General features: G+C 50.0%; 10 protein-coding genes across 10 annotated transcripts; 5 read left to right on the top strand and 5 right to left on the bottom strand.

Moving 5' to 3' along the window:
- Positions 1-31: 31 nt before the first annotated feature.
- On the bottom strand, positions 32-1,286 carry BO82DRAFT_355063 (Nitroreductase). The gene is made up of 3 exons (XM_025635342.1): positions 739-1,286; positions 515-629; positions 32-381 (listed from the first exon to the last, which is right to left on the bottom strand). Exons 1-3 carry the CDS (start codon positions 1,192-1,194, stop codon positions 176-178), a joined length of 777 nt encoding a protein of 258 aa, XP_025491041.1. The 5' UTR covers positions 1,195-1,286; the 3' UTR covers positions 32-175.
- Positions 1,287-1,792: 506 nt separating this feature from the next.
- On the top strand, positions 1,793-2,990 carry BO82DRAFT_99232 (chitin deacetylase). Its single transcript, XM_025641731.1, has 3 exons — positions 1,793-2,266; positions 2,380-2,744; positions 2,819-2,990. Exons 1-3 carry the CDS (start codon positions 1,935-1,937, stop codon positions 2,869-2,871), a joined length of 750 nt encoding a protein of 249 aa, XP_025491040.1. The 5' UTR covers positions 1,793-1,934; the 3' UTR covers positions 2,872-2,990.
- Positions 2,991-4,851: 1,861 nt separating this feature from the next.
- On the bottom strand, positions 4,852-6,176 carry BO82DRAFT_432977 (inositol-pentakisphosphate 2-kinase; the record flags this gene model as incomplete). The annotated part of the gene is made up of 2 exons (XM_025640837.1): positions 5,112-6,176; positions 4,852-5,055 (listed from the first exon to the last, which is right to left on the bottom strand). Exons 1-2 carry the CDS (start codon positions 5,970-5,972, stop codon positions 4,852-4,854), a joined length of 1,065 nt encoding a protein of 354 aa, XP_025491039.1. The 5' UTR covers positions 5,973-6,176.
- Positions 6,177-8,084: 1,908 nt separating this feature from the next.
- On the top strand, positions 8,085-9,492 carry BO82DRAFT_355055 (thiamine-binding protein). The gene is made up of 4 exons (XM_025635341.1): positions 8,085-8,344; positions 8,663-8,768; positions 8,915-9,017; positions 9,186-9,492. The coding sequence occupies exons 1-4, from the start codon at positions 8,282-8,284 to the stop codon at positions 9,250-9,252; spliced, it is 339 nt and encodes a 112-aa protein (XP_025491038.1). The 5' UTR covers positions 8,085-8,281; the 3' UTR covers positions 9,253-9,492.
- Positions 9,343-11,276, bottom strand: BO82DRAFT_355054 (uncharacterized protein). Its single transcript, XM_025635340.1, has 3 exons — positions 10,698-11,276; positions 10,462-10,637; positions 9,343-10,387 (listed from the first exon to the last, which is right to left on the bottom strand). The coding sequence occupies exons 1-3, from the start codon at positions 10,883-10,885 to the stop codon at positions 9,621-9,623; spliced, it is 1,131 nt and encodes a 376-aa protein (XP_025491037.1). The 5' UTR covers positions 10,886-11,276; the 3' UTR covers positions 9,343-9,620.
- A 278-nt stretch (positions 11,277-11,554) lies between these two features.
- Positions 11,555-14,365, bottom strand: BO82DRAFT_384071 (uncharacterized protein; the record flags this gene model as incomplete). Its single annotated transcript, XM_025638078.1, has 2 exons — positions 11,555-14,244; positions 14,315-14,365. 2 exons carry the CDS (start codon positions 14,363-14,365, stop codon positions 11,632-11,634), a joined length of 2,664 nt encoding a protein of 887 aa, XP_025491036.1. The 3' UTR covers positions 11,555-11,631.
- A 217-nt stretch (positions 14,366-14,582) lies between these two features.
- BO82DRAFT_384070 (cytochrome c oxidase subunit 7) lies at positions 14,583-15,605 on the top strand (the record flags this gene model as incomplete). The annotated part of the gene is made up of 5 exons (XM_025638077.1): positions 14,583-14,611; positions 14,779-14,857; positions 14,925-14,985; positions 15,040-15,071; positions 15,147-15,605. 5 exons carry the CDS (start codon positions 14,583-14,585, stop codon positions 15,174-15,176), a joined length of 231 nt encoding a protein of 76 aa, XP_025491035.1. The 3' UTR covers positions 15,177-15,605.
- Positions 15,606-16,202: 597 nt separating this feature from the next.
- BO82DRAFT_285577 (putative C6 transcription factor) lies at positions 16,203-18,542 on the top strand (the record flags this gene model as incomplete). The annotated part of the gene is made up of 6 exons (XM_025631505.1): positions 16,203-16,270; positions 16,333-16,507; positions 16,563-16,618; positions 16,674-17,089; positions 17,137-18,029; positions 18,090-18,542. 6 exons carry the CDS (start codon positions 16,203-16,205, stop codon positions 18,540-18,542), a joined length of 2,061 nt encoding a protein of 686 aa, XP_025491034.1.
- Positions 18,543-18,793: 251 nt separating this feature from the next.
- Positions 18,794-20,441, bottom strand: BO82DRAFT_384069 (L-kynurenine hydrolase; the record flags this gene model as incomplete). Its single annotated transcript, XM_025638076.1, has 4 exons — positions 20,210-20,441; positions 19,816-20,153; positions 19,278-19,755; positions 18,794-19,209 (listed from the first exon to the last, which is right to left on the bottom strand). The coding sequence occupies exons 1-4, from the start codon at positions 20,352-20,354 to the stop codon at positions 18,794-18,796; spliced, it is 1,377 nt and encodes a 458-aa protein (XP_025491033.1). The 5' UTR covers positions 20,355-20,441.
- Positions 20,442-20,647: 206 nt separating this feature from the next.
- Positions 20,648-22,424, top strand: BO82DRAFT_432971 (indoleamine 2,3-dioxygenase). Its single transcript, XM_025640836.1, has 3 exons — positions 20,648-21,166; positions 21,245-21,868; positions 21,928-22,424. The coding sequence occupies exons 1-3, from the start codon at positions 20,873-20,875 to the stop codon at positions 22,309-22,311; spliced, it is 1,302 nt and encodes a 433-aa protein (XP_025491032.1). The 5' UTR covers positions 20,648-20,872; the 3' UTR covers positions 22,312-22,424.
- The last annotated feature ends 1,839 nt before the right edge of the window (positions 22,425-24,263 follow it).

The following is a 24,263-nucleotide window of genomic DNA, read 5'->3' as shown; positions in this document are numbered from 1 at the left end:
AACGTTGAGACCATTCGTATTAGAAGACCCTCTTGATATAAGCTTTATGGATTCGAAGATGCACACCGTTAGATCTATCCTGTAATCTACATCTATCTAGTCTACTACGAGAAGCAATCCTACCGTACAGTATTCCCTCCTCCCCGGTGGATACCATCATGGTATCCCCGATTGTCTACAGTTTCCCATAGATCTTAACCCTCTCCTCGACAGGCTTCTGCTCCTTCGGCCCCGGAGCTCCCTCCGGACTGCCAAACACCAACTGCGCACCCAGCTTCCACTCCTTAGGCACATTCCACGCCTCCGCCACCGGCGCATCAATCAGGGGATTATAGTGCTGCAGGTTGGCGCCGAATCCCAGAGCCTCGAGGCCAGTCCACACTTGACAAAGTCACCGAAAGTCAGCCGGCGCTGCCCATCAGACAAACGAGCTCCCCCTTTACTGCCGCAACAGCAACGCCAAGGGAACAGGAGGGTGTAAAAGACGAAACAATGACGCAAGAGAAGAACTCACAGAAATACTGATGCATAGCATTCGAATGTTGCGCCCATGGTGCAAATTGATCTTTGTAGAGCGCAAACTTCTCGGAAAACGGCTTGATGTGCGCCGGATCTTCGTAGAAGAGGACCTATGTGCAAAACATCAGTCAGAACTCGGACCCTCAGACTCACTCCAGTCTAAACCGAGGGCAGATACAAAGTGCGCGGCACAAATACAAGGTGGGAACGAAAACTCACCGTCCCAACCGCAGCCTTGAACCCCTCCAACTTGGGCAAGGTTTGGTTCTTCCACACCTGCTCGGGCACCGCGCCCGTTTTGACCAGGTTCTGGAACACGCCAATCACGAGATCCCACAGTCGCTCGTGCTCCTTGTGCAGGACGACGACCAGGCGGGTGGATTGCGTATTGAAGGCGCTCGGGACGTGCAGGATGGCTTGCTGCACGAGCTCCTCGATCTGGGCGTCGGAGACAGAGTGGTTGCGGCCCAGTTGGTAGATCGTGCGGCGATTCTGGGCAAGAGAGATGAGGGATTGTGCGCTGGGAGTCGTGGGGGCAGAGGAAGAGGACGAGGACGAGGACAGTCGGATTGTGGTGGTTGCTGGTGTCAACAAGGCGTTGGTGGGAGCGGTGCGGGGGAGAGTGAAGCGCACTGCGGGGGTGCAGCGGCGGAGGAGGAGTCGGGGCGTGGCCATTGTGTGGTATATACACCGGTATTCAATTGATGGACTAGAATGCTAGAGTCAGTTTGTGTTCTCCTCTTTTTGTTTGGGAAAGTGGTGCCGTTCTTATAGTTGTACCGGGTAGAAAGATCTATGCGGACTGCGGAGATGAGCTCCGACGGGATCTCGTATTCGCGCGGAATTGCGGAGATAGGCTTATTAATAGCGGCGTTTGTTCAGGTACGGACGCACCAATGAATGGCATGGTCTCTGGGGTTCTGGGGCGATTGGGTAAGGCTGATTCAGGATGACAATCTGGAGCTCGTGTCGGTAGGCGAACGTGTCTGATAATTAGTACAAGTCTGCGGTTGCATCGTCCTGATGGAGCTCGTGGGCCATTGTTGTTGAAGTCCATTGTTCTCGTATGCAGGATGACATCATTGTCTGCAACTAACTTACTCATAATCAACACCATACGGTCTTCATGATAGTCCGACGATCCTCTTTTTATACTTAGTATATTATGTCTGTCGGAGTAACTTCCGCAGGACTTCCATTGTTATCCATACTGCAAGCCTGCCTTTCCTATCTCGGAGAGCTCGCTCTTTAGCCCGGGAGCATTGTATAGCTCCTTCCCAACCTTTTGGCAGCTCACGACAACCACAGTGAATGATAATCTGCTCCAAGGAAGCTAAGTGCACTCTTCCTCCCTCTGGTGAGTTGGGTGAAGCCATCACCTGAATAATTCCCTCGCATTCTTACTGATCTCAGTTATGTCGCTCATTTTTAAGACTACGAAGTCATCCCTTCTTTTCTTCTTCTACATTCTAACCACAATTCTCTTTGACACCAGCCCGGTGTGCCTGGCCTCAAATGATACAGCACGAAATGTACCCTACGGAGTAGTGATCACTCAATGTGCGGTTCCCGGCACCGTGGCCCTTACCTTCGATGACGGACCAGGCATCTATACTCCGCAACTTCTCGACCTCCTCAGCGAGTACGGCGCGCGCTCCACCTTCTTCGTCAATGGCTACCAGCTCTCCAACCACCACGACATCTTGGTCCGGACCCTAAACGAGGGACACCAGATTGGTTCGCACACGTAAGCAAGAAACATTGCCTTTGCCCCTTGCCCCTTGCGCACCAGCATCCCCACTGCAACAAGACCGGAACACCCGAGAAAGCAAGAAAATGAACAAAAGATATGAAACTCAGGTACGATCACGCCCGTCTGTCCGCTCTACCATATGGTGAGGTTGTCGAGCAAATGCGCCGGCTGGAAGTAGCATTATACGAGACCATCGGCGTTGTTCCGACGTACATGAGACCGCCCTATCTCGCCATCAATGGAGAAGTCCTCGCCGCCATGGGCGAACTGGGATACTATGTGATTAGCACAAGCGTGGATACCAAGGACTATGCGCACGACCATCCGGACCTGATCCCGAGGAGCTTCACGAGATTTTTGGAGGGTCTGAATGCTGGGGGCTCGGTGGTTTTGGCCCACGACACCCATGCGCAGACCGTGGCAACGTTGACCCGAGCGATGCTGGATGAGATTGTGGCCCGGGGGCTAGTTCGTAAGTAACATATAAGACTAGCTAGTGCTTTGCTTTACTGCGGCAGATACTAATGTCACGGGTGCTGGTTCTAGCTGTCCCGGTGGGAGAATGCTTGGGAGACTCAGAGTATAATTGGTATCGTTAATGCTATCAGCAGATCGAGGCAGTTGGTGGACGCCCCCTTGGCTGCATTTCTTTACATAGTGTATTTTTGTAATGCATGTCTCAGTCTTCATGCTGTGTTCGGTATTTGGTTCCATAATAAGGCACATCACGGTGGGATTGTCAGGAGCTGAGAGGAAGCCTTAGACTAGAGAATTAGAGCCGGTGAGACTGCGCCTTCAAGGAAACAGGATATCGGACTGTCTCCGGATGGAGTTTTCATGTTTCAGCACTTTGTTTATGATAGAGGTAATTGTTCCAATATATGTTATACCTGGCTCTTTATGACTCCCCCCCCCTATATATATCCTAACCTGAGTGTTTTGAGGACACACATAACGCGAAATCATACCCCACTGAAGGATGTACTGGCGGGGGTCCTGCACGGTGGAATCATGTTCTCGCACCGAAAGAGTAGGAATAGGTAGTTGCAGTTTTGTTTATATTTTAAGCATCTAGTCTAAAATCTTTTCAACGTACAGTAAGAAGTGTCACAAGAACCGACTCGGAACTTTTCAATGACGAAACCTCGAACGGATATATGAATTTTCGCTGCACTGCAAGAAGAAAAGTCTGTCAGTAGTGGCCTCCAGGAAAAGCATACTGCAATGGAACTCACTTGACTGGCTGGGCCTGATCTGAATTGAAGCTATCTGGACCCCGACCCCTGACCGGCCCTCCGTCCGGAAGGGAAGTTGTACTGCGCGTCGAGATCATCGTCCTTGGCCGCCATCAACCCACGCCATCGGGTAGAGCGGAAAGGTTTTAAGGCATGCTGGAAGGATTGCTTGATCTTCGCCGCGACGCCGGCCATCTTGGTGGATTCTATGAGGTGTATGTATACCAGGTATGTATGGGTGTATGGGTGTATGGGTGTATGGGTGTACTGTATGTGTAACTGTAGATATGCGTGTATGTGTATGTATCTTTATGTATCGCTGAATGCTGGGAAAATTGTATGAGACGAGTACTAGTGCCGTGCAGAAACGCAGGATGATCTAGGAGATTAGGACACAGAGAGCTGGAGGATAGTCCCGAGACAGAGGGGACGATCGACAAGTACGCGCTTTTTGAAGCGCCGAGTGGCTAAAATGAATTTGCGGCTATGGTTGTGTTGCTGTCAACGGACCAGTAGAGGCAATTCAGATCGTGACGTCAGGGTGAGATCGGACATGGTTGTTTGCGGTTATGCATACAGTTGGGGAGGGATCAGAGTTTGACAGGATCGCGGAATTCAACACTCTCGGAGATTATTGGTGATGGCCGCTCCGCTGGTGAGGTATCTTGCGGATACCTGATCCAAACTGATTGTGTTGCGTGGGATTGAAGCTCTATGCCAGAAACTTTGCTTTGCGATGGTCTGTTCTGTGGTTGGTTGTTGGAATCACAAAAGCCTGTAGCTATCACTGTTGAAATCCAATATCCTAAGGCGTAGGACGACATCATGATATCATCCTCCGCGGTAGTTTGAGGTTTGGGAACCTGATGGCTGGTTTCTCTTGGAAATGGTCATGGCTGCAAGCAAGCTATCCAGTGGGCTGGGAATCATAGCTGCATCTATTCGATATGTGCGACAGATGGGAGTCATTCCGACCAGAGAATGATGTATTTCTTATCAATAATTAGACTAAACAGCAATCTGAAATGTATCTGATTGATTAGTGTACACGCAAAGAACGCCATTACATGCTTAGCATCGAACATAAACACATCAGGCCTAGATTTAGCGCATTGTTGCCTTGGAAACCGAGGAGTTCTGTAGAGGCTGGAAGAGCGAACGATACACTTCAATGATTTAGAGGAGCATTGATGGCGGAGAAAGGCCGTTTAGTTATTGTGAAGTTGTAGGTGATCGAGAATGTGATGATCGCTCCGTAGACTGGGTTCTACAGGCCCCAGCCCGGTGCCGACATAGATCTGGAGTCGTAGTGGATGGAGCTCGACCAAGCAATGGCTGTACAGCTTATATCGACGGTTGAGAGTGATTGCGTGGGCCTTGTAGTGCACACTCATTCTCAGATACACTGCTCCTCGCTCCCACGTACCAGCCCTCATCATTCAGGCGATGTTCCAAGTCAAGCCAGTACTTCGCCTTGCCTCCCGCCCCAGTTTTGAGATCTAGGTCTCCGAGGCGTATTTCGGCCCGACTGGTCTCATCCTTCGGTATCTGCATTGAGAATTAGCTTAGTGGGTGTCCAGTCAGGAGAAAGCAGAAAAACACACCCTGATGAACATGGTACAGTCACGGAGAGTCATCCCGAGCGATTTCTCGACAGAGGTGACAGGAGGACCATGGAGCCCCACATCGCACATGCTCTTCTGATGAGCTAGGAGTCTCTGCAGGGTACTATTCCGATAGAGTACCTTTGCCAGGCGGGCCTGATCCTTGCATCCCTTGACGAACCGGGCCGCTCGGAGAACATTCTCAAATCTGTCATTCACCAAGTCCAGCGGACAGAATGATGTTTCTTCAGATTTGCCAATCTTGCGCGCCTTGTGATTCTTCATTTCGCGGAGTGCGCATGTCCGGCACCGCCGAGAATTAGATGGGGCTGACGGAGATTGCGCAAGCCACTTGGGCTTCAGCTCTGATAACGTGGTCCCAGGACTAGCGAATGTGGTCATGTCAGTTATCAGAAGGCCGAATGGCTCTGTCGTAGAGAGATATACGCCTTGTCGTCTTTTGGGACGCTGCCCGGCTTGCTCCGCCGCTAGAAGCTGTTCATTGCATAGTTGAACCAGACCTCTGGGAAGACAGACAAGTTCCTGATCGACGAGCTCTTCTGGTTTGAACAGAGGTCGAATGCATTGATCGAAGTTTCGTGTAATCTCTTGATAGGAGATTCCAGAGCTCGTGTCTTTCCGAAGACGGAGCAGCTTTCCTTTGAAGTTGGCGGGTATACTATAATGATCCGTTACACCTGATGGCAGACTGGAAGACACAGTCACCGGCATTTCTGGATGGTTTCGCCTCTTCACATTTTTGGTGGGAAAGAGGATGCGATAGATGATGTTTGCGCCCCCTTCGGCAAGATAGACGAGCTCAGCCCCTACCGGGAGCTCCAGCATATTAGGCTTCGTCATTGGTCGAGGGCTCACGGAATCTGTGGTCAAGGATGATGAATAAAGCAGGAACTCATATCCATAAAGTCAAAAGCAAGCTCGGTCTTCCTACAACGCAGTTTAAGATGATAGCGAAAGGCCAAGGGGGAATGTTCTGCAACGTGATGTATAGAGTCACGTGGCCGAAGCAGTTCCTTCAAGGAAGGAAAAGTCCGGAAGGCGCAGGCGAAAATATGTAGCAGTTAAGGTTTATGAGAAGTAGGCTGCGATGTATGAAAATGCAGATCTCTCAAAAAGGACAAGAGATTTTCCCAAACCCTGCTGTACGAATGTTCAGCCCAGCAGCAAGTCAAATAACGTGGGCAGACAGGAGTAGCTGATCTATGAACTAGTGCAATAATTCGCTTTTTCCCAGGCTCTCACGTCCTTGTGTCAGTACTGAGCCTCGTTACACCCAGCCAATTGATTTGCAGGCGATGGAGAATAAGCTGCTGAAAATGAGATCTGATCGCTCCAAACCAGGCTCAGGTGATCTTGCCTTGGAAGTAAGCCTCTGCTCGTTGATTCGTCCGTGCAGGAATGAGCCACTCCAAATATTGATAGAAAAGCCCCCGGCCCGATCTCGTTTAGTGCAAGGGCAACAATTACTTGGTACTTTGTAGATCTAGGACCTGAGCCTTGTGCAGGGATTTGAATCGCATCAGCCACCGTGGCGGTCGGACTCCCTGTTCTTAGGCGGAAACACTAAGCTTGCAATTCCTTGATCAGCCCTGAGGGAGGTTGAATTCAGGGAGTGCGGATCTGCTGACACCTGGCGCGACTCGGCCACGAATACTTGGGAATGATGATAGAAGAAACTAGTTTCGAGGAGAGGAGATGCTGGACTATCACAGCGCCGGTATAAACCCAGCTGAGAGCAGGGCGTCGGGCACACAGACGTCGGTAGAAAACCCGTGCTGCCTTGGTTGATGCACAACAGCAGGCAATAGGCGGTCAAATAAGGATAGCAGGAGGTAGTTCGTATTCAATAGACTGGTCGACAATGTCACGAAACCTGCCTCGCTCTGCTAACTCATGCGAGCAATATACTCCAGGGACGGCTAACGTTGATCCATCGGGCTGAGCTAGTGGAGGAATGGTCGATTGGAACGGACGGCCAACGAGGCTGCGTCACACCCGAGTGGAGTAGGCAGAACCACCAGAATCAACTATTTCATAGAAAGAGAGAGGAGAGGAGAAGAAAAAGGATGGGAAAGTGCTAGTTATAGCCCACGAGATATCCTCAACAGTGCAGTGGGGGTACGAGGCGACCGAAGGAAGAAGTTGGTGAGGATTTAGAGACGCGAGGTGAACCGTGGTTCATTTGAAAGTTCAGTGGACCGATTTTGGAGGCATCATTTATTGATGCTGGAAGTGCAACTCCCCCTGGAGGCATACTCAAGACATCCTCCCTTCTTAACAAGCCTCAAAAGGCCTTCGCCAATCAGCAACTCGGTTGACTTGTTTGCTTCGATTCCTTACTCTCCATGCAGCTCCATTGGGATCTCTTCCTGTCACTTTTGCTTTTGATTGTCTTCTTGTCTCCCGGATAGTCGCCCCGTTCGGCATTGGTATCGGCCCCAGGATCGTTCATTGCATATCCAACGATACCCATCGTAGTTAGACTTTATGGCCCTCATTTTGGTAGGCGAGCGTACAGTCCAGGGAGAAGGACAAGATGACGGGCGAAGTAAGAGAGATACTTGTCATGGCCCACAAAGAAAGGATTGCTAGTCTAGCCTGTCGAGTCCGTGAATTCCGACCAGAAATGTTCAATCTGGACAGATGCAGCTAAATGATGCACCGTATGATTATCAACTGCCCCCGGAGTGGGAAACGAGATTTTGATGAGTTGTTCGCGGCAACCCACAGACCGGTGCATGGCTGGCGATGCCCGTCTGTGTATCTGTATGTACTGTGCAATGCTAGAACCGGGTGGGACTAAGAATCGACCATCGGGTCCAGAAGAGAGAATAGCGATGTATTCCGTAGTGAGGTAGTAGTTATTGTCAAGTTCAATGTTAATGTCAACGAATGGAAAGGGGGGAAGTTGAAAACGTGGGAAATGTTCCCACCCCTCCTCTCCAATTGCCCCTCCGCTATTCGGCCCCGCGGTGAGGGAAGAACAGCGCGAGAAAAACAACAACTACTGCTGCTTTCAGTCAACTTCAGAGGTCTCATCATCGTCCACGCTTACTGAGAAATTGACTTTAGGCTTCTGAAAGATTTGTTAGGCTTGCACCAAACAATTGTGCATCTTCCTGAAGCTTCAACAGCAGGTGAATCTGAAAATGGACGACATCGCGTCCATCCCGACTCCCCCGCATTGCACGGCGGACTTCTGCTTGATTCCTGTAAGTACAGACTACCTTTTGTCGCATCTTTGCTATGCCAGTGCCCCGAAATAGCAGGCTGTCTTCCGTCACCATCGACAAGGTATCCCCAACAAGTAGTGCTTATCTCCATGCATCCATCCATGACATGCCTCATCATGACGGGACGACCCCGACTGCTTCATGCATATCCATCCCATCCGTCCACCCATTCACCCATTCTATTCCACGCTATCCTGCCAACGCCATATGGAGTGGACCCCCCGAGCCTGAACTCCCAAGCTGCAAGCTCTATTGAATGAACGAACTTTCCCTCAGTGCACTAACCTATCCGCGTAGATCGGCACCTCGTCCCCATCCGTGTCCGCCCAAATCGCCGACGTCCAACGCCTGGTTGAGAAGTCGGGCCTCAAGTTTGTCATGCACTCCGCTGGGACAACCCTTGGTGAGTCAGTCGCAATTGTTACCTGCCCATCGGGGAATTCCTAATGCTTTCTTGTCGCTCCGACTCGTGCTCGTAATCATATTACCCGCCCCCCCCCGTTCTTGGCTGACTGCGTGCTCCCTCTGCGGGGATTTGCGGCATAACAGAGGGCCCTTGGGACAAAGTTCATCAGGTCATTGGCCAGGCGCATACGGTCCTACACCAGCAGGGCATCGTGAGGATTCAGACGGATATTCGGGTGGGGTCAAGGTAGACACCCTTTCCTCCCCCCCCCCCCAACTCCTATTCCCCGGCTGCTTACAGTCACTACGGTCTTCAATTTCCCCTATGACATCGGACTACCGACTAGGAGTGCCTCCCAGTAGTTGATGCCTAATTGGATGATGTTGGCTAATGTATCACGTCTCCCTGGAGCAGAACCGATAAGGAGCAGTCGTTTGAGGATAAGGTGAACAAGGTCCGCTCCTTGCTTGGGAAGGAGTGAGCATCGGTTGTAAGGGCATTGGTGGTCGAGCTGAATCTGATTTACGACCGGCAAAATGCCTGCACCTGCCGGGGCATGGAAGATACCGATGGACGGATAAGGAAGGTATTCTCATATATATAAGTACAAGGATTGACAAGTCTTTAAGATCCCTCACAAAAAACGCCGTTCTATGTGCAGTAAAATGTCAACTATCATAAAGCGAGGGAGCGTCATGAAAATCATCCAGATATCACAGAGACTGAGAAGCGCCGAGCTTGAACTTATGTATGCCAATGAGAGAGCTGCAATGATGCTAATGCGCAAGGAAAAAAGAATGAATAAGACAACCCCATAGGAAGCCAGAGGGGAGGAAGCGCGCGACAGACTTAAAGAGCAATCCCACCGCCCAACAAGCTGCCCCAGTCCCCGCCGGCCCAGATCCATTCTCCCATGCTGGGATTCGCCCCGTCCATTGCCTTTTGAACCGTTTCTACCAGTCCCTTGAACACATTTGAGTACGTGGAGGCGGAGCTCGTTTGAGTAGTCGATGTGAGGTTGGCGCGTCCGGTGGCGTCGGTGACATTGTTCAGACTGTCCACAGTCGAAATGGCGGGTCCCTTGTTGAAGAAGTCCACCAGGATAAATGTCGGTTGACGGCCGTTGTAGTCACTCTTACACTTCTTCGCAGTATCGCCGAGGTTGCCCGTGCCGCCGGAAGGGGCATTGGTCGTGCCCACATAGCTGACATTTGGGTACTCAATGTCGAGTATGGTGGTCTGGTAAAGAAAGTGATTCATGAAGGGAAGCCGGTTCGAAGAAAGTGCAGCAGACAAGTCATTCTTAACGGTCGTTGGACGGTCGGGTGTACAGGAGAAATTCGACGCCGAGGTCACATCGTAGGGGTTCTCCCAAAGGTAAGTGAACTCATCCATCAGGTATGGAGCCACCGTGTTGTTCGAGGCATCTAGCGATGCCACAAATGATAACAGCCGAGTACCGTCGTTGATCAGCTCCTGTAAAGTGGGCCAGGAGCTGGGCGCGGAGGTCTGTGAGGTAGGTGTGTAGGTGTAATTCCCAATACCCGCTGTCTCATACTCCGAGTGAAGATCCGATGCTGTTGCATCGTCCGAGTTGACAAGCAGGACCGTGACCACTATGCAACCATATGATATCAGCTCTCCTGCTTTGTCACTGGTCAATGCATCCAACGGAGGGTGCGCAACATACCATCATTTGGGTTGGAGTCCAACCATGTTTTTATCTCCGATAGCCATGTGCTTAACTTGCCTGCATCTAGATAGTCACAATTGGTATGACACAAGTGCCACTCCGAATCTGACTTGTGCACTTGCGCCGTTACGAGACGTACGCCCGCCTCAAGTTGTAAAGTCGTGTTGTAATATCTGCGAGACTGTCAGTCAGGTCCAAGCTTGAGTAGCGTATGTGGTTCTGAAACTACTCACTGATCTCCAAAGGTTGAGTAATCTGTCGATGCATCCCGGAGAAACGGACTATCATGTGCGCCTAGATGAGTAATCTCACCATAGGATTTGGAGCACAGTGACGGTGAGTTGTTGCATGCGGTCTGTCGCGAATGCAGAGCTTTTGCAGCTGCCAGAGGGGCGAGGGCCAGAATCCCCAGTCCTCGCATTGTGGTTGTGCAGACGACTCTCGGGCGATATGGTATGTAGGTGTAAGGGGAGAGATATGCAGGGAAATCGTTGCAAAATGACTTAGGAGAATAGGACGATAACTATAGATTTGATGGAGGAGCGTAGGGATGATAAAATCAGATGTGGACGGTAAGACAACGGTCACAGTCCAATGCTAAAGATGAGAGTAGATATGTATAGGAATGATGCAGCCAGAAGAAACAATGACCCCACTCGCGGAACAATAGAAGAGGCTCGCATTTATTTATTGATTGACAGGTTAGAAGAAAAAAAGAGGGATAGATAATGAGCAAGCTACGACAGGGGGTGGAAGTGGGTGGTAAGTCAACCAGAGCACGGTCAAGAGAGTTTTAGAATCTTGCGTTGATCTGCTTATTGACAGTGGGCCAGAAGGTCTAGGCAGGCCATACAGCAGTTGGGATGTCATGGGAAGCCATGAAAAGATGGAGAACGAACGGCAAGTGTGGCCGCCTATTCTTAGCACAACAGTGGCTCAGCCCGGTCGGACGCGCCATCCGTCCCCATCTTCGCTTTCTTTGTTTGTTGGGTTTGTTTGGTTCTGTTTGGGATCTTACGTTGCCCCGGTCGCTTCACGTGCCACTCCCCTTCAACCCCCCCCCCTCCTTTTTAAGGCATCCAAGTTTCAAGCTCTGTCTAGCCTTAGAAGCTAGACATGTGATATATTGTCGGTCTATTGGATTCTATATACACTGTCTGTTGTACATTATGACCGGCTCTGGGTGAAAGCCGGCCCCCGCAGTTTTTGCTTCCTCCAGAGGGTTTTACGTGTCCTGCGGTACGACATCTTGGAACTCGGTGGGTTAATTAGTCGGAACACATCAATGTGCTCTCGGCCTGCAAACAAGGATGGCTCTCCCCAGACGCGGCTGATATCACCAAGTACCTTCTCAAGAGTATAAGGATTTTCTCGTCGCAACAGGCGGTTCATGGGGCGGCTAGACCGTCGGTTTCGTCCAAAGACAATAGCAAGCCGTTGCCGACACGCGCGGCTGATGCAGCTTACCTGAAGCTCAACACCGCTACGCTCCAGCTCACGCAGAAAAGCGAGGCCCCGTACCCATGGAATCGGATCACTGGCCGTGTGGTAGCGATGGATGTTCGGAGAGACTCGCTTTCGAAACCCCCAATGCACGAGGGCTTCCTGGACGTGGCGGTTGAATATTGTCCGGAGCATGTCAGCATTCTGCTCCGAAACTGGAGAAGTACGACAATGTGGTGCCGCGCTTGATTTTGATATGATGTCCAGAGGTGTATCCTTCTGCGGCCCAGTGAAAGAATAATGGCGTGCTAGCCAAAAACAACACCTCCGAAGCTCAACCCAGGAATCTGTCTGGCCCAGTCGTTTAATCAACTCAATCCAGAGCCTGGCAGATACAGTTGACCCCAATGGAATGGTGCGTTGTAGAACACGGAAGACGAACGCCACTTCGATTTGCGGTGGCCGGCCAGGCGCTCGTATCGGTCCAGACCCAGGCCGTCGTGGCGTGAGAACATGCTTGATCATTAAGTCGATGCTTGTCTTCGTGAGAGGCTCTCCGCGCAAAGCTAGTTCATCGACCACTTTTGATGCCAACTCCCACTCGCCCGCTCTCAGATGTTTTCGAAAATGGATGTTGAACATGTTTGGTCCTTCATCAGCTATTTCGCTGAGTATGGCTAGGGTCAGGTTGTAGCGACGCCAGTCCCGACTAAGGTAGTGAGACAACAAAAGAGATTCTTGAACACGCGTATCCTCCAGCATGTCGGGATGTTGATCACTTCGAAGTAGATCTGCCAGAACAATACCACGATTTTCTGTGGCTAGCTTGCGGACAAGGCGAGAAAAGATCGAGTCCCCGATGGAAATACCTGCTTCCTGCAGAAGCCGAAGCCTTTCCAGTAGATCGCGACTGCCATGGGCTCTCACTGCCATTTCTCGTAAAGATTGTGGTCCGATAGAAGTAGCACCAAACATCTTGAAGCCAGAGAGAATGAGTTCAAATTTCAAAGCGTCCGTAGCGAATATGCGCGCGCCAAGGTCGTCCTTGATGGGCTTTTGGTCATGCAAGAACTCTCTTTCGCCGGGGTTCGCCGGCAGTCTATGCTCAGAGTTCTCAATTTCAGAGTCTTTGATTTGAACGTCTTCAACCTCACTGGGGAATTGACGGTCGACATAAGCTCGGAGCTTCTGCCGGAACGATTGTAGGCCACGCTTTTCCGCACCGTGGATCAATGGCTCTATCTCTTTGTAGGAGCGGGGATGATCGCCCTTACCCACTAAAAATAGATGCATGAGTACCAGCTCTTGAGCAGGAAGGTCGTTTTGAAGGAGGGCAGACATGGTGGGAACGTATATCTGGTGACCTTGTATCGACCGGCAGATATTGCGAAACGCCACTAGGCTTGGTAGGAAGCCTTGGCCTTGGTCTTTAGCCTTGTTTATACTCACAACGGTATTATTAGAGTGGCGAGCAGAGACGTCCGGTCTCAGAACATGTAGAATGTCATTCGGGCTTGCTAGATGTGGATCCTGGAGTTTTCGATGCCATTCCTCAGCCCGGTCTATCATGCCGCGTTCGATGAACCCGCCGACAATTCTTTCGTAGAGCTTGGGCCATCGGTTCCCAGTCTGACTCCAGAGCGCTCGCGCATATTCAGCCACCTCAACCATCACAATCTCTCGCTTGAACCCGAGGTCGACAAAGCTCTGCCAGAGAAAATCGGCCAAGTCCCCGTCCACTGGGAGTTGTACGTCATCCACGCGATCAGTCAGAGCCTCCCAAATGACCATTGTTCCTTGCTCTCCATAGTGCCGTTGACGGTAGCGTAATAGCTCTACCCAGAGTCTGAAATCGTTTCGGTGACGTGGGTCATCCACCAGACGAGTCCCAATGTCGCGTGCATGTCCAATATCTGACTCGAATTCCAGCTTCTCTGTTTGTAATCGAATTCGCGATAAGTACTCCTGCTTGTCGGGAGAGCTTTCACCGTGTTCAATACTGTCTTCTGCTTGCGCCTTCGGTGCTTTGATCTTGTGGACCTGAAAGCTCAATTTTCGCCTTGTCGAGGGAGAGAGAGATTCGCTGCATGATGTTTGTTCTGGGTTGACAGTGGATACGTGATGTTCTCGTCGGGTACTCCTCGATAGACATCGCAGACATCTTTGATCGCGTCTAAGCTCCAGTTGTTCCACCCCGACGGGTGCTGAGATCAGGGAGTCGAGAACCGAAAGAGCTGACGGTCTCTTCAGTAATCGAAGAAGAGCCGGGCGCATGAGTCTTGAGACAAAAAGGAAGAGAGGAGAACGATAGATCTGACCATCCTCCTCATTCGCTCCCTGAAGGCACGGAAAATCTCTTGCACATGTGAAAATTGGTGGTGATTGATTGAGCTCAACTGTTGCGCACTTGGATTCCGCGGAAACTACTTTTCTGGGGGAGACCAGCCTGTTGAGCCATACCTAGTTGAGTTAGCTTTGGTACTGCGTCATCACGTGAAATTAATAAGCCTTGCATCCTAAAGGCGGAAGTGTGAGGGTAACCACGTGACCAGGATATGCTCGGGTCCACACTTCACGACATCGACTGATCATTGTTACTGCTAATCTTCAAGCTGCCATTCTCGTCTTCATTCTCTAGAAAATCTCGTTATTGTCGCATTTACATAACCGCCAAAATGTTCCGCACCGCTCCTCGCATGGCTGGGTAAGCCTCTGCTAATTTTTCTTGATCTTCATCCCCTTGCACGACCTCTGCGCTCCCGATTCATAACTCGTTCGTCAGCTCGGTTTGCGCACCATTGACCGGGCTCTGACCACTGCTCATACCCCATTGACTTCCAGATGGCTGACATATGTTGAATATTTCCCTAGATTCGTGTTCCGTGAGAACCGTGTCCCTTATTACCAGCGTCTCTTCCAGAAGCACGACGGCAAGCGTCAGTGGTACAAGGTTAGTCGGTCTGGAATGATTGCATGGTAGTATGGAGGTCTAACATCATTCTCCTTTCAACCCACAGACCGAGCGCAGCAACTACATTATGTACCCTTACCTCATCTCCGTCTATGGTCTCGGCATTGGTGAACAATACCCATTCTAGCGCAATCGAGTTGTCTATACTAACGTCTCTTCAGCTACCACCTATGCCATGGGCCGCATGGTCTTCGTAAGTGCTGCCCACGTCTACGCTACACTTGAATGCTTCCTTTCCTGCAGAGTCAGTTACTAATATTGACAACAGGGCCACAAGACCTGGTTCGGTAAGGAGTAAACGCCTAATACTTTGCCATGCCAAGTATGATCCCGCAGCGTCTCGCGATTGACATTCCCTGACTCCAATTGGCGGTATGTCTGGGTTTTTGTAACGGTTCATCTGAGAGGAAGACTGGGATTATCGACGTTGTACATAAATCAAGCTAGGGCGTCAATGTGTGAAATCTTTCCTCTTTCCTGTTTCGGCTTGAAGATCCACACTACTATTGTACCGTGCGATTTTGGAGTTTCGATATGAGCACAGGACATGCGAAGCACCTAGGTTCTTTTTCACCTAAAGATGAGAATGTGTATCATGTTGTTATTAGGCGACTCTGCTTGCGGCAATTAGCAGGGTTTCATACCAGCACCTTACGCCACCTGAAATCGGTCAACACTCTGACTGTGAGTATGAGCGCTGTGTCTTGATCGAAGGGCCTCTCTCATCATGCCATATGGCAATCAGGATGGATAACAGGCCAAATGAACACCTCGTGATTGGTTAGAATTAGCATAGCGACCTACCTCTCGTATCATAGACACCAAGGCACACTCCAGCCTTCAGCTGATTCTTCTACGCGGGCTATAAGTTCTCTAAAATCTACATCCTCGTATTCAGTCATGGTAATTACATATCTGGTTTATTATATAGCATTATTAAGTGAGTTCAACCAGGTTACCTTATTGACTAGGCTGCTGATTAGTCATCCACATGCGGTTTATCCCGTCCACATGCAAGCAAGCACTCACTGGTTATACCTCACTGTTTTGGGTAGTGTTCCTGACTACGACCTTGTGGCATCTGAAGCTGTTTAGTTTGAGCTATTGCCCTTGTCATTGCAGTCAACACAAGTACTCGACCGATGTAAAATGTGCCTTCTTCCTGATATACACAACTTTCGGGAGGCTTCCGCAGGGAACTAAACTTCCTGCGTTAGGCTACTTCCCACTTCGGGGGATCTGTTGTTCAGGGCCCACTGGAAATACAGAACACATTTCAAAGTCGAGAACTGTGGAGAGAACCCGACATAAATACTCCACTGAGATGGATTTGGAGTCCGCTACTCCTGAACGGCCCGCTAAGCGAGTGCGGCAAGCCTGTGAGCCGTGCAGGTAAGCCGGACTGACTGCCCGGCATCGCGCTATATGACACATTAATGATTGATTCTTTCCAGGCGGAAAAAGGCAAAATGTCCTGGGGAACAACCACTTTGCTCTCTATGTGCGCGGTTAAATCAAACATGCACCTATGCTGGAGAGCACCGAAGGCCATTGACCAATGGTCTTAGCTATTCAGGAGAATCGATTTCTGGCATTTCCACCTCGGAGACTAGGATCTCACAGATATTGGTAATCCCGAAAGGATGCCTTGGCTATTGGTTGTGTCTAACTTTGCTACGTGTAGGAAGATCGTCTGGGAAGCTGGGAAGCTAAGATGAGCGAGTTCCTGGACACCCTGGAGTAAGACGTCACGTTCTCACTGTTGTTGCACCAGTGACTGATGATTTGTCGCTAGGCGAAACGCACAGAGTCGCGCTCGACAGAATGCAGCAACTACCGGACTGGTTTCCCTGACTCCTTCATTGAATTACTCAGCACCGAGTGCACTCACTCCGCTACCCAGATGGGAGAAGGTATTGTCAATAGCAGACTTGTATCTACAATACTGCGACTCTCAGCCTCTCCCATTATTTCACAGGGACAGCTTTCTGAGAAGTCTGCCAACTCGTGATCCAGAGATAATCTACGCCATCCTAGCCTTAAGTGTACGGTTTTCAGATGACGAAGCGTCAAGTCCTGATGAACTCCCGTCTCTCATCAATGGCTATACGGAAGTTGCTAGAGGTCTGGTCATGAAAAGGGTTTCGGAAGGACCAGTTGAACTTTCCACACTCCAAAGCTTATGCCTACTAAGCCTTGTTGACTTTACCAGTAGGTGATACATCCATGTCTGACGTACTTTTGATTAACTGAAACAGACGGAAATACACATCGCTCAAGTATTCATTGTAGCTTGGCATTGAACCTGGCACAGTCTGCCAATCTGGGCTCGGAATCACATTCGTCACATTTCTCCTTAACACGTGAAGAACGTAGGCGTTGCTTCTGGAGCATCTATCTGCTGAAACGTCTTCATGGCGTTGACGTTGAAAACTTAGATTCTCCGGAGGGAAGCTTCCCCCCTTTCCCCGAGAGTCCAAGTAGGCCTCCACCACCGAACTCTTTGATTGATGCGGCCGATGAAACTCGGTCATCAGGAATGCATGACCAGGGTATTCTCGCGTACATGATAATGCTCAGTGGTGTCTTTGCAAAAACTGCCAAGTATGTCCGGCGCCATGGGAAACCTGGGAAATTGCCTCCTTGGTCGTCCGAATCAGACTACTCGGAGATTTTGGCTGCTCAAATGGACCTCGAGACTCAAATGCCCTACATTCACAGGTTCAAACCAGCTAGTCTTAATGAAAGGACACTGGAAGAGCTTCAGGCAAGAAGAGACTACTGGGGTCCGTGGTTGTTGAACCAGTTCTTATACCACACAATACTATGCCTGGTTAATCATCCGCTTCTCCTTTCGCTCAGTCTCAGGAACTTTCGAAGTACCATTCCTGAGATATTTCTCCAGCATAGCTCGGATCTCATTTCATCTCATACAACATGGATCATACATTTCATTAACTTCTTTGAAGAGCGGTGTTTTACGATCTCCGATCCGTTCCTGGGATATAGCGCTGCTGTGGTAGCTACGATTGAACTGCAGCTTAGTTTTACTGAGAATGCTGCTATTCGTGATGAGAAGCGGGACCGTTTCTACAGGTGTGTCAGGTTTGTGCAGAAGTTGGGACAAAAATGGCCTCATATGGCACGATTGGTAAGCTGACGCGCTCATCCGCTATCTCTGTGCATGAGCTGACAGAAAATGTGTGTTTAGGCGGACAGGCTACAGAAGCTGGAGGATGCTGTGTCTGCATCTTATCAGCCAGCGTCAGGCCTACAGAGTAAATACCTCCTCATAGACCTGTCCCGCTTCTGGGAGATCCTCGAATACTCCTCCAACAGTGACACCGACTCAGCTCGTCGCATGTTCGGGGACTCTTTGTACTCTGAGCCTCCTACAATCGCGGCTGAAGTTTCCCAAACTTCTCCCTTGCCTGAACCATTTCGCCTCAACTCTCACCACACGTCAGCGTCATCACCAAGCTCACAATTTAACCTGCCTACTTCGCTCCTTGTAGGCGGACAAGATCCAATGGGGTCCATGGGCTCATCTCGATCACCTGACCCAATGAATGACGAATTCTCGATCTTGGCCGCGAATTTCTTCTCTCAAGCTCAAGACTTTTTGCCGAGGGGTGATGGCAGAGATGGTTTCGGTCACCTCTGAAACCTAGCTACATGCCAAAGACTGTGTATGTCATTTTGCATAGTAGGAGGAATTTACGCTCGTTACTGCCTGATTATGGAGAGAGTTCTGAAAACTTGGTTTCTCGAACCATCACGAATCATCGGCACTATAAGACGCAGGAAACGCAAGACGCTTTCGAAAGACTTGGAATCATGAATCTCGTATACATTAATCGTGGTAACTGTACATTCATCTCGCCTGGCTTTGTTCTTTCACACTACTAGCTTGGATCAAACCTCCAGTGCCTTTCTAAAAATCCGGACAAATGTCCATACCTCACTGAAAGTGTTGTACAGCGGGACGGGTGCCACGCGCACTACGTCTGGCTCCCGTTTATCGCAGATGATACCGGCTTCCTGCAGCCTTTGAGATACGTTTTGCAGCAAGCCAGGCTTCAGCAACAGGCTCAGCTGCGCTCCTCTGGCCTCATGATTCTCCGGGGTGATAATGCGGAACGGTCTCGACTCTTCATCATAGTCCTTGAGCAAGAGATATTCAAGGTATGCAGTCAGCCGAACAGACTTCTGGCGAAGTTCTGCCATTGATGTGCCATCGAAGACGGACAGCGCGGCACACAGAGCTGCGAGATCGATGGCCGAGGGGTTTGAGATCTGGAAGCCCCCAGCGCCAGGTATGGGCTTGAATTCTGTGAACCGATTGTCAGTTCATGATACTCTGTAGATGCATGAACCCGGAAGGTGCAGTGAGACTTACTGTTGTCCATCTTGAATCTCACTGACCGGTCACCGCCGTACCAGCCAGTCAAACGGTGGCGAAATTTGGGAGCGTCTTCTCCTTCAGAGTAGTCAACTTGGCCATGCTTCTCGTGCACGAAAAGCCCGCCCATCGCGCCGGGACCCGCATTCCCATATTTGTATGTGCACCACGCCGCGAAATCCACATTCCACTCATGCAGCTTCAACTCCAGGTTGCCATAAGCATGAGCTAGATCCCATCCGACGATGAGATCCCGTGAGTGTGCGTAGTGAGTGATCTTCTTGATGTCAAAGAACTGTCCGGTATAGTACTGGATACCAGGGAGGAGAAGAAGAGCCGCTTCATCGGCGTTTTCATCGATGAGGGACAGAATTCTCTCGGTAGAGATCTCGTATTCACCTTCCTTCGGGCCGATCAATACCATGGACTTTTTTGGGTCCAGATCATGCCAGGCAATCTGAGATTCGATAGCGTACTATGCTACTGTCAGTCTCAACTCAGAACATAAGTCTTTTCACCGAGGGCATTTGCGTACGTGGTCACTGGGGAATGCCTTCCAGTCCAAGATAATTTTATGCTTGGTGGCAGTGGGTTTGTAGAAGCTGGCTAGAAGAAGGTGAAGGTTTGTCGTCAAGGTTCCCATGGCTGCCACTTCGTCTGCTTGGGCCCCAACAATCTTGCTCATGGAAGCTGCAGCTTGCTCTGATAGCAACTGCCATTGCTTCAGAGGGGAATCCTCGAGATCAGTGAAATGGCCACCAACCCCAATCGACGCCCAGGTGTCTAGCTGTGCTTCGACAAAGTTGACGGTCGCTTTTGGTTGAATCCCCAGAGAGTTACCGCAGAAGTAAATGCAAGGCTCGGAGGAGAGTCCTGCCCAGACTATCAGGAATCAAGGTCATTCATGATTGGGGATATCTGATATTTACCGGGTTTAGCAAGCTTCTTAGAAGCGATGTTTGCTTTTGAGGGAATGATAAATTTGTCTCTGAAAGCAGCAAGATGATCTTGTGCGTCGAGTTGGGCTGCGTACTCAGGCGACGCAGCCTCCTCCGTAAAGACAGGCTTGGACATGATGGTGGTCGTTGGAGGTCGTAGGTAGTAGAGTAATATAAAAATATATGACTTGAGGATTCAAGCTAGAATAGTAACTCAGAAGAGAGAGATTTTAATGATACTCCTTGGATCCCTGGATCAGTATCACATATTTATAATCTAATCAACTATAACAATGGCTGCCGCGGGTTTGACCCGGCACGGATGCCGTTCCGCTTCCGCCTCCAGATCCGTGTTTCCTGCTGATAAAAACATTCAGCTATAATGGCGTTTCGGACAATTATTTGAAAATCGACTGACGTTGTTGGCACCATTTCTTTTGAATGTCCCTGCAAATCGTTGATATCTTCTTTATGGTGGTACGATACTGTGTCACAATACCTTAGGAACCTCTACTATAACCCGCTCCGGGCCCCGACACTGCCGCGATTCATTGTTGAAAATCTATATAATTCCTGTTGTTGGCACTGCTCAAGTTGATTGAACCATCCATCCCAGAGCATTCCAGTCCTTCAGATCACTTTGCACTTTTCATCATGTTGAACACGCCGGGCATCTGCTTAGAGCAATACGCTCTTTCCTTCCAAAATGGCTTCCTTCCTGATAGTCCTCCTCTACAACACCTGCCTGACCCCTACTACTCCCCATGGGAAAGCATCGCCGCCAACTTATCAACTCGTATCGAAGAGCGAGCGATAAGGCAGTCGGTGGATGAGTTGCCCGTTCTTACCACTAGCAAGCTAGCATCCGAGCCGGAATGGAGGAGAGCATACGTCGTGCTTGCTTATCTTACCCATGCCTACATCTGGGGTGGAGATACACCTCGAGAAGTAAGAGACCCTTCCTTATGGCTGTTCAGCATTGCCACATGCCTAGTTCTTTGCTGATGGGGGCGCCATCGTGTTCAGGTGTTACCACCCTGCATCTCGCGGCCCTTTATTGAAGTGTCGAAACATCTAGAACTCCCACCGTGTGCAACGTACGCAGCTCTGAACCTGTGGAACTTCAGAGTCTCAGAAGACAACGCCGACCTGACTGACCCCGATAACCTATCGGTTGTCAACTCGTTCACTGGCACGAAAGATGAGGAATGGTTTTTCATGCTTTCGGTGGCACTGGAGGCCAAGGGAGCACAGCTTATCCCACTGATGACCAATGCCATCCAGGCCGCCAGTGTCGATGACGCCGTGCTGGTCAAAGCACATCTTGACCAGCTGGCCGAAGGCCTTATCGAGCTTGGGGAGCTGTTGAAGCGTATGTATGAGCACTGTCAACCAACCGTGTTCTATCATCAACTACGTCCCTTCCTAGCAGGTAGCAAGAACATGGCAGTAGCTGGGCTGCCGAGGGGCGTGTATTACGACATGGGAGAAGGTGAAGGTGAATGGCGTCAGCACAGTGGCGGCAGCAATGCGCAAAGCTCTCTGATCCAGACATTCGATATATTCCTTGGTGTGGTGCACCATGCCACGGGGGAAGCCAAGGGCTCTACCGGGAAGCCCCCTGTTGCTTCCAAGGGCGGATTTATAGAGGTATGTACCAACTTCCAGGTTATGGTGACCGCGCCATGGTACTAATGCTGGTGACTTAGCAAATGCGCAAATACATGCCAGGACCTCACCGCCGCTTCCTCGAGATGATGGTTCGCACAGCCAATATCCGCTCATATGCCCTGAGCCACAAGGCTGACTCGCCTGTACGGGATGCATACAACGGAGCCGTGATGTCATTGGGAAGATTTCGAGACAAGCATGTCAAGATGGTGACACGATACATTATCGGGCCCGCGCGCTATACGTCCTCAAGTGAGACGTCTTCGCAGATCAATCTGGCGACCAGGACGTCCACGCGCATGGAAAGCTGGAATGGACAAGGAGTTATTGATGGAGTCCATGGCACTGGAGGGACTGACCTGATTCCGTTTTTGAAGCAAACACGAGATACTACCAAGGCTGCAGCTTGCTACTCGGGTTGAGTGTGGCGACTGCCTGGTATACTGTGTGACTTGCTTGTTTGAGATATGGGAACAGCATCATCACCATCATCCCTGTACATAATTGAATGCCACGATAAACAGCGACTTTTCTGCCACTTAACTTCGAATCGTAATGATCCTAGTCTCTCACTCTAATAATATGTTTATTGATTATCGCAGTCATACTACTGGCATCATCCTTCAAGACACCTTGTCCGGGCCCTTTATTCGAGCGTTATTGTGAGGAAATATAATAAGGAAACCAATGAATTATTGTCAGATCACCACAGCATCGTCATCGATTGCTGTGCGATAAGTTGCAAGATCCCTACCGGAGGTACAGATTAGCCCCTTCCTTACGATGCAAAATCATATATAGCACAGTAAGTACATCCCGAGTGAGAGATTATGTTGCTCCAAAAAGAATGACGAAAAAAGCAACGAATACGAACATGAAATAAATCTTCGAAGCATGATGTGACCTCATCCAAAAGCATGCTTTCGGCTTGAAATATTATGTATGCTGACGATCTTGGCCAACATTCTAGTCCCGTCATCTGGTGAAAGCCCCCCCTGACCTGCTTGACGAGCCAGGGCGGACCGAAAGCGGAAGCGGAAGCGGAAGCGATTCCGGGTCACCACCACGGCGACATCCGTCGGTGAGACGGGCAGATACGGGAGGCACTACGGCGTACTATTCATCCCTTGATCCATGATAATGCAGCGAGAGTGGACCTTGTTGATAGGACCGGGACGAGGACAAGCACCGGTAGTTATCTTTTGGTCAGCACTCTTGATCATTATCATGCGGACGTGATGTCATGGTAGCAATCTTTCAATTTGGGCCGGTGTCATTGTGGGTTGGGTCATGGAGCTCTAAGGCCGTCAGAAGGTTAAACTGAGTGTGTGGGGAAGGGGAAGCTTGGATTGCCCCAGTAAGAGCATATAGTTACTATATGATAGCTGGTACCTATGCTCCCCACAACACCACAACCAAGCTACACTGGGTCAAATCGAATGTGTTGGTCTGTTTGCAGCCCTACCCACCAAGTTTCTATTATTTTTTTCCCCAATATGTTCTCCTTTGCGTATGACGGCCTGTTGCCTTCAGGCATGAGAATCTCTCCAATAACAAGGCTAACAAACATTTACTGTTTTGTATTGTACTCAATCCTAGGGAGGTCGTTTGACCGGACAGATCACCCGAAACCTTAAGCATATACAGTACATGCAGCACTGGATCGCCCTGGCTAAGAGCTGGTGAGGAGGACAAGGTACTCGGCGATTGAAGTCAATCCTCGATCGGCGATCTGTTATCGCATCATCGAGGGCAATATGGCGATTCAGTTTCACCGCAATTCCCGGCCAGTGAGCTATCACGAAGCAGATTGGTGTTGCGTATACATCGGGGCTTCTGGGCGCGATGGTAATGCGTCGGGAAATGCGAATAGGATTGCAAGCCCTATGCGATGTAGAGGGATAACCATGATAGGCATGACATATTTGTCTCCATTCGTGCATTGCTTGTTGTGTATGTTACTAGGGATATCTACTCTGTGAATCTGGACATCTGGTAGGGCATGGGAAATCTACCTAATCTCACAGAGGTGATTGGAACACAGAAAAGGAGTGAAGCTGGGGGTTGCCCTGGTCTTACGAGACATCGTCACGACCTTTTGTTGTAGATCTGCCGCGCAAAAGGCACAAGTCCTGGCTTTTTCTAGCTGTATAGTACTGTACATGATCCGACAATTATCTACTGGCTCTTCGCTTGCGCATTGGGCATCTACTCGTCGTCATGCTGTTGACCACTAGGTTAGCTAGGACTCGCCCTCGTGAGACCAGCTAAGGCCAACAGCACAATTTATGGATATAGGATTATCCTCTGGCACTGATAAATATCCCTTACTGCCTCATCCTGAGGCTCTGACATGTCAGATGCTACTGATCGA

This window comes from Aspergillus uvarum, assembly GCF_003184745.1.
Source record: "Aspergillus uvarum CBS 121591 unplaced genomic scaffold BO82scaffold_33, whole genome shotgun sequence".
Lineage (NCBI taxonomy): Eukaryota > Fungi > Ascomycota > Eurotiomycetes > Eurotiales > Aspergillaceae > Aspergillus > Aspergillus uvarum.
This window is presented reverse-complemented; position numbering and strand designations above follow the sequence as displayed.

Coding starts and splice junctions, on each gene's coding strand:
- BO82DRAFT_355063 (XM_025635342.1), bottom strand. CDS start 1,194: ATGGCCACGCCCCGACTCCTCCTCCGCCGCTGCACCCCCGCAGTGCGC. Junction 630..738: donor TCAAGGCTGCGGTTGGGACG/GTGAGTTTTCGT, acceptor TTTTGCACATAG/GTCCTCTTCTACGAAGATCC. Junction 382..514: donor TGCTATGCATCAGTATTTCT/GTGAGTTCTTCT, acceptor GACTTTGTCAAG/TGTGGACTGGCCTCGAGGCT.
- BO82DRAFT_99232 (XM_025641731.1), top strand. CDS start 1,935: ATGTCGCTCATTTTTAAGACTACGAAGTCATCCCTTCTTTTCTTCTTC. Junction 2,267..2,379: donor CACCAGATTGGTTCGCACAC/GTAAGCAAGAAA, acceptor TATGAAACTCAG/GTACGATCACGCCCGTCTGT. Junction 2,745..2,818: donor TGTGGCCCGGGGGCTAGTTC/GTAAGTAACATA, acceptor TGCTGGTTCTAG/CTGTCCCGGTGGGAGAATGC.
- BO82DRAFT_355055 (XM_025635341.1), top strand. CDS start 8,282: ATGGACGACATCGCGTCCATCCCGACTCCCCCGCATTGCACGGCGGAC. Junction 8,769..8,914: donor CTCCGCTGGGACAACCCTTG/GTGAGTCAGTCG, acceptor GCGGCATAACAG/AGGGCCCTTGGGACAAAGTT. Junction 9,018..9,185: donor GATATTCGGGTGGGGTCAAG/GTAGACACCCTT, acceptor TCCCTGGAGCAG/AACCGATAAGGAGCAGTCGT.
- BO82DRAFT_355054 (XM_025635340.1), bottom strand. CDS start 10,885: ATGCGAGGACTGGGGATTCTGGCCCTCGCCCCTCTGGCAGCTGCAAAA. Junction 10,638..10,697: donor TACTCAACCTTTGGAGATCA/GTGAGTAGTTTC, acceptor ACAGTCTCGCAG/ATATTACAACACGACTTTAC. Junction 10,388..10,461: donor GGACTCCAACCCAAATGATG/GTATGTTGCGCA, acceptor ATGGTTGCATAG/TGGTCACGGTCCTGCTTGTC.
- BO82DRAFT_432971 (XM_025640836.1), top strand. CDS start 20,873: ATGTTGAACACGCCGGGCATCTGCTTAGAGCAATACGCTCTTTCCTTC. Junction 21,167..21,244: donor GTGGAGATACACCTCGAGAA/GTAAGAGACCCT, acceptor CATCGTGTTCAG/GTGTTACCACCCTGCATCTC. Junction 21,869..21,927: donor CCAAGGGCGGATTTATAGAG/GTATGTACCAAC, acceptor CTGGTGACTTAG/CAAATGCGCAAATACATGCC.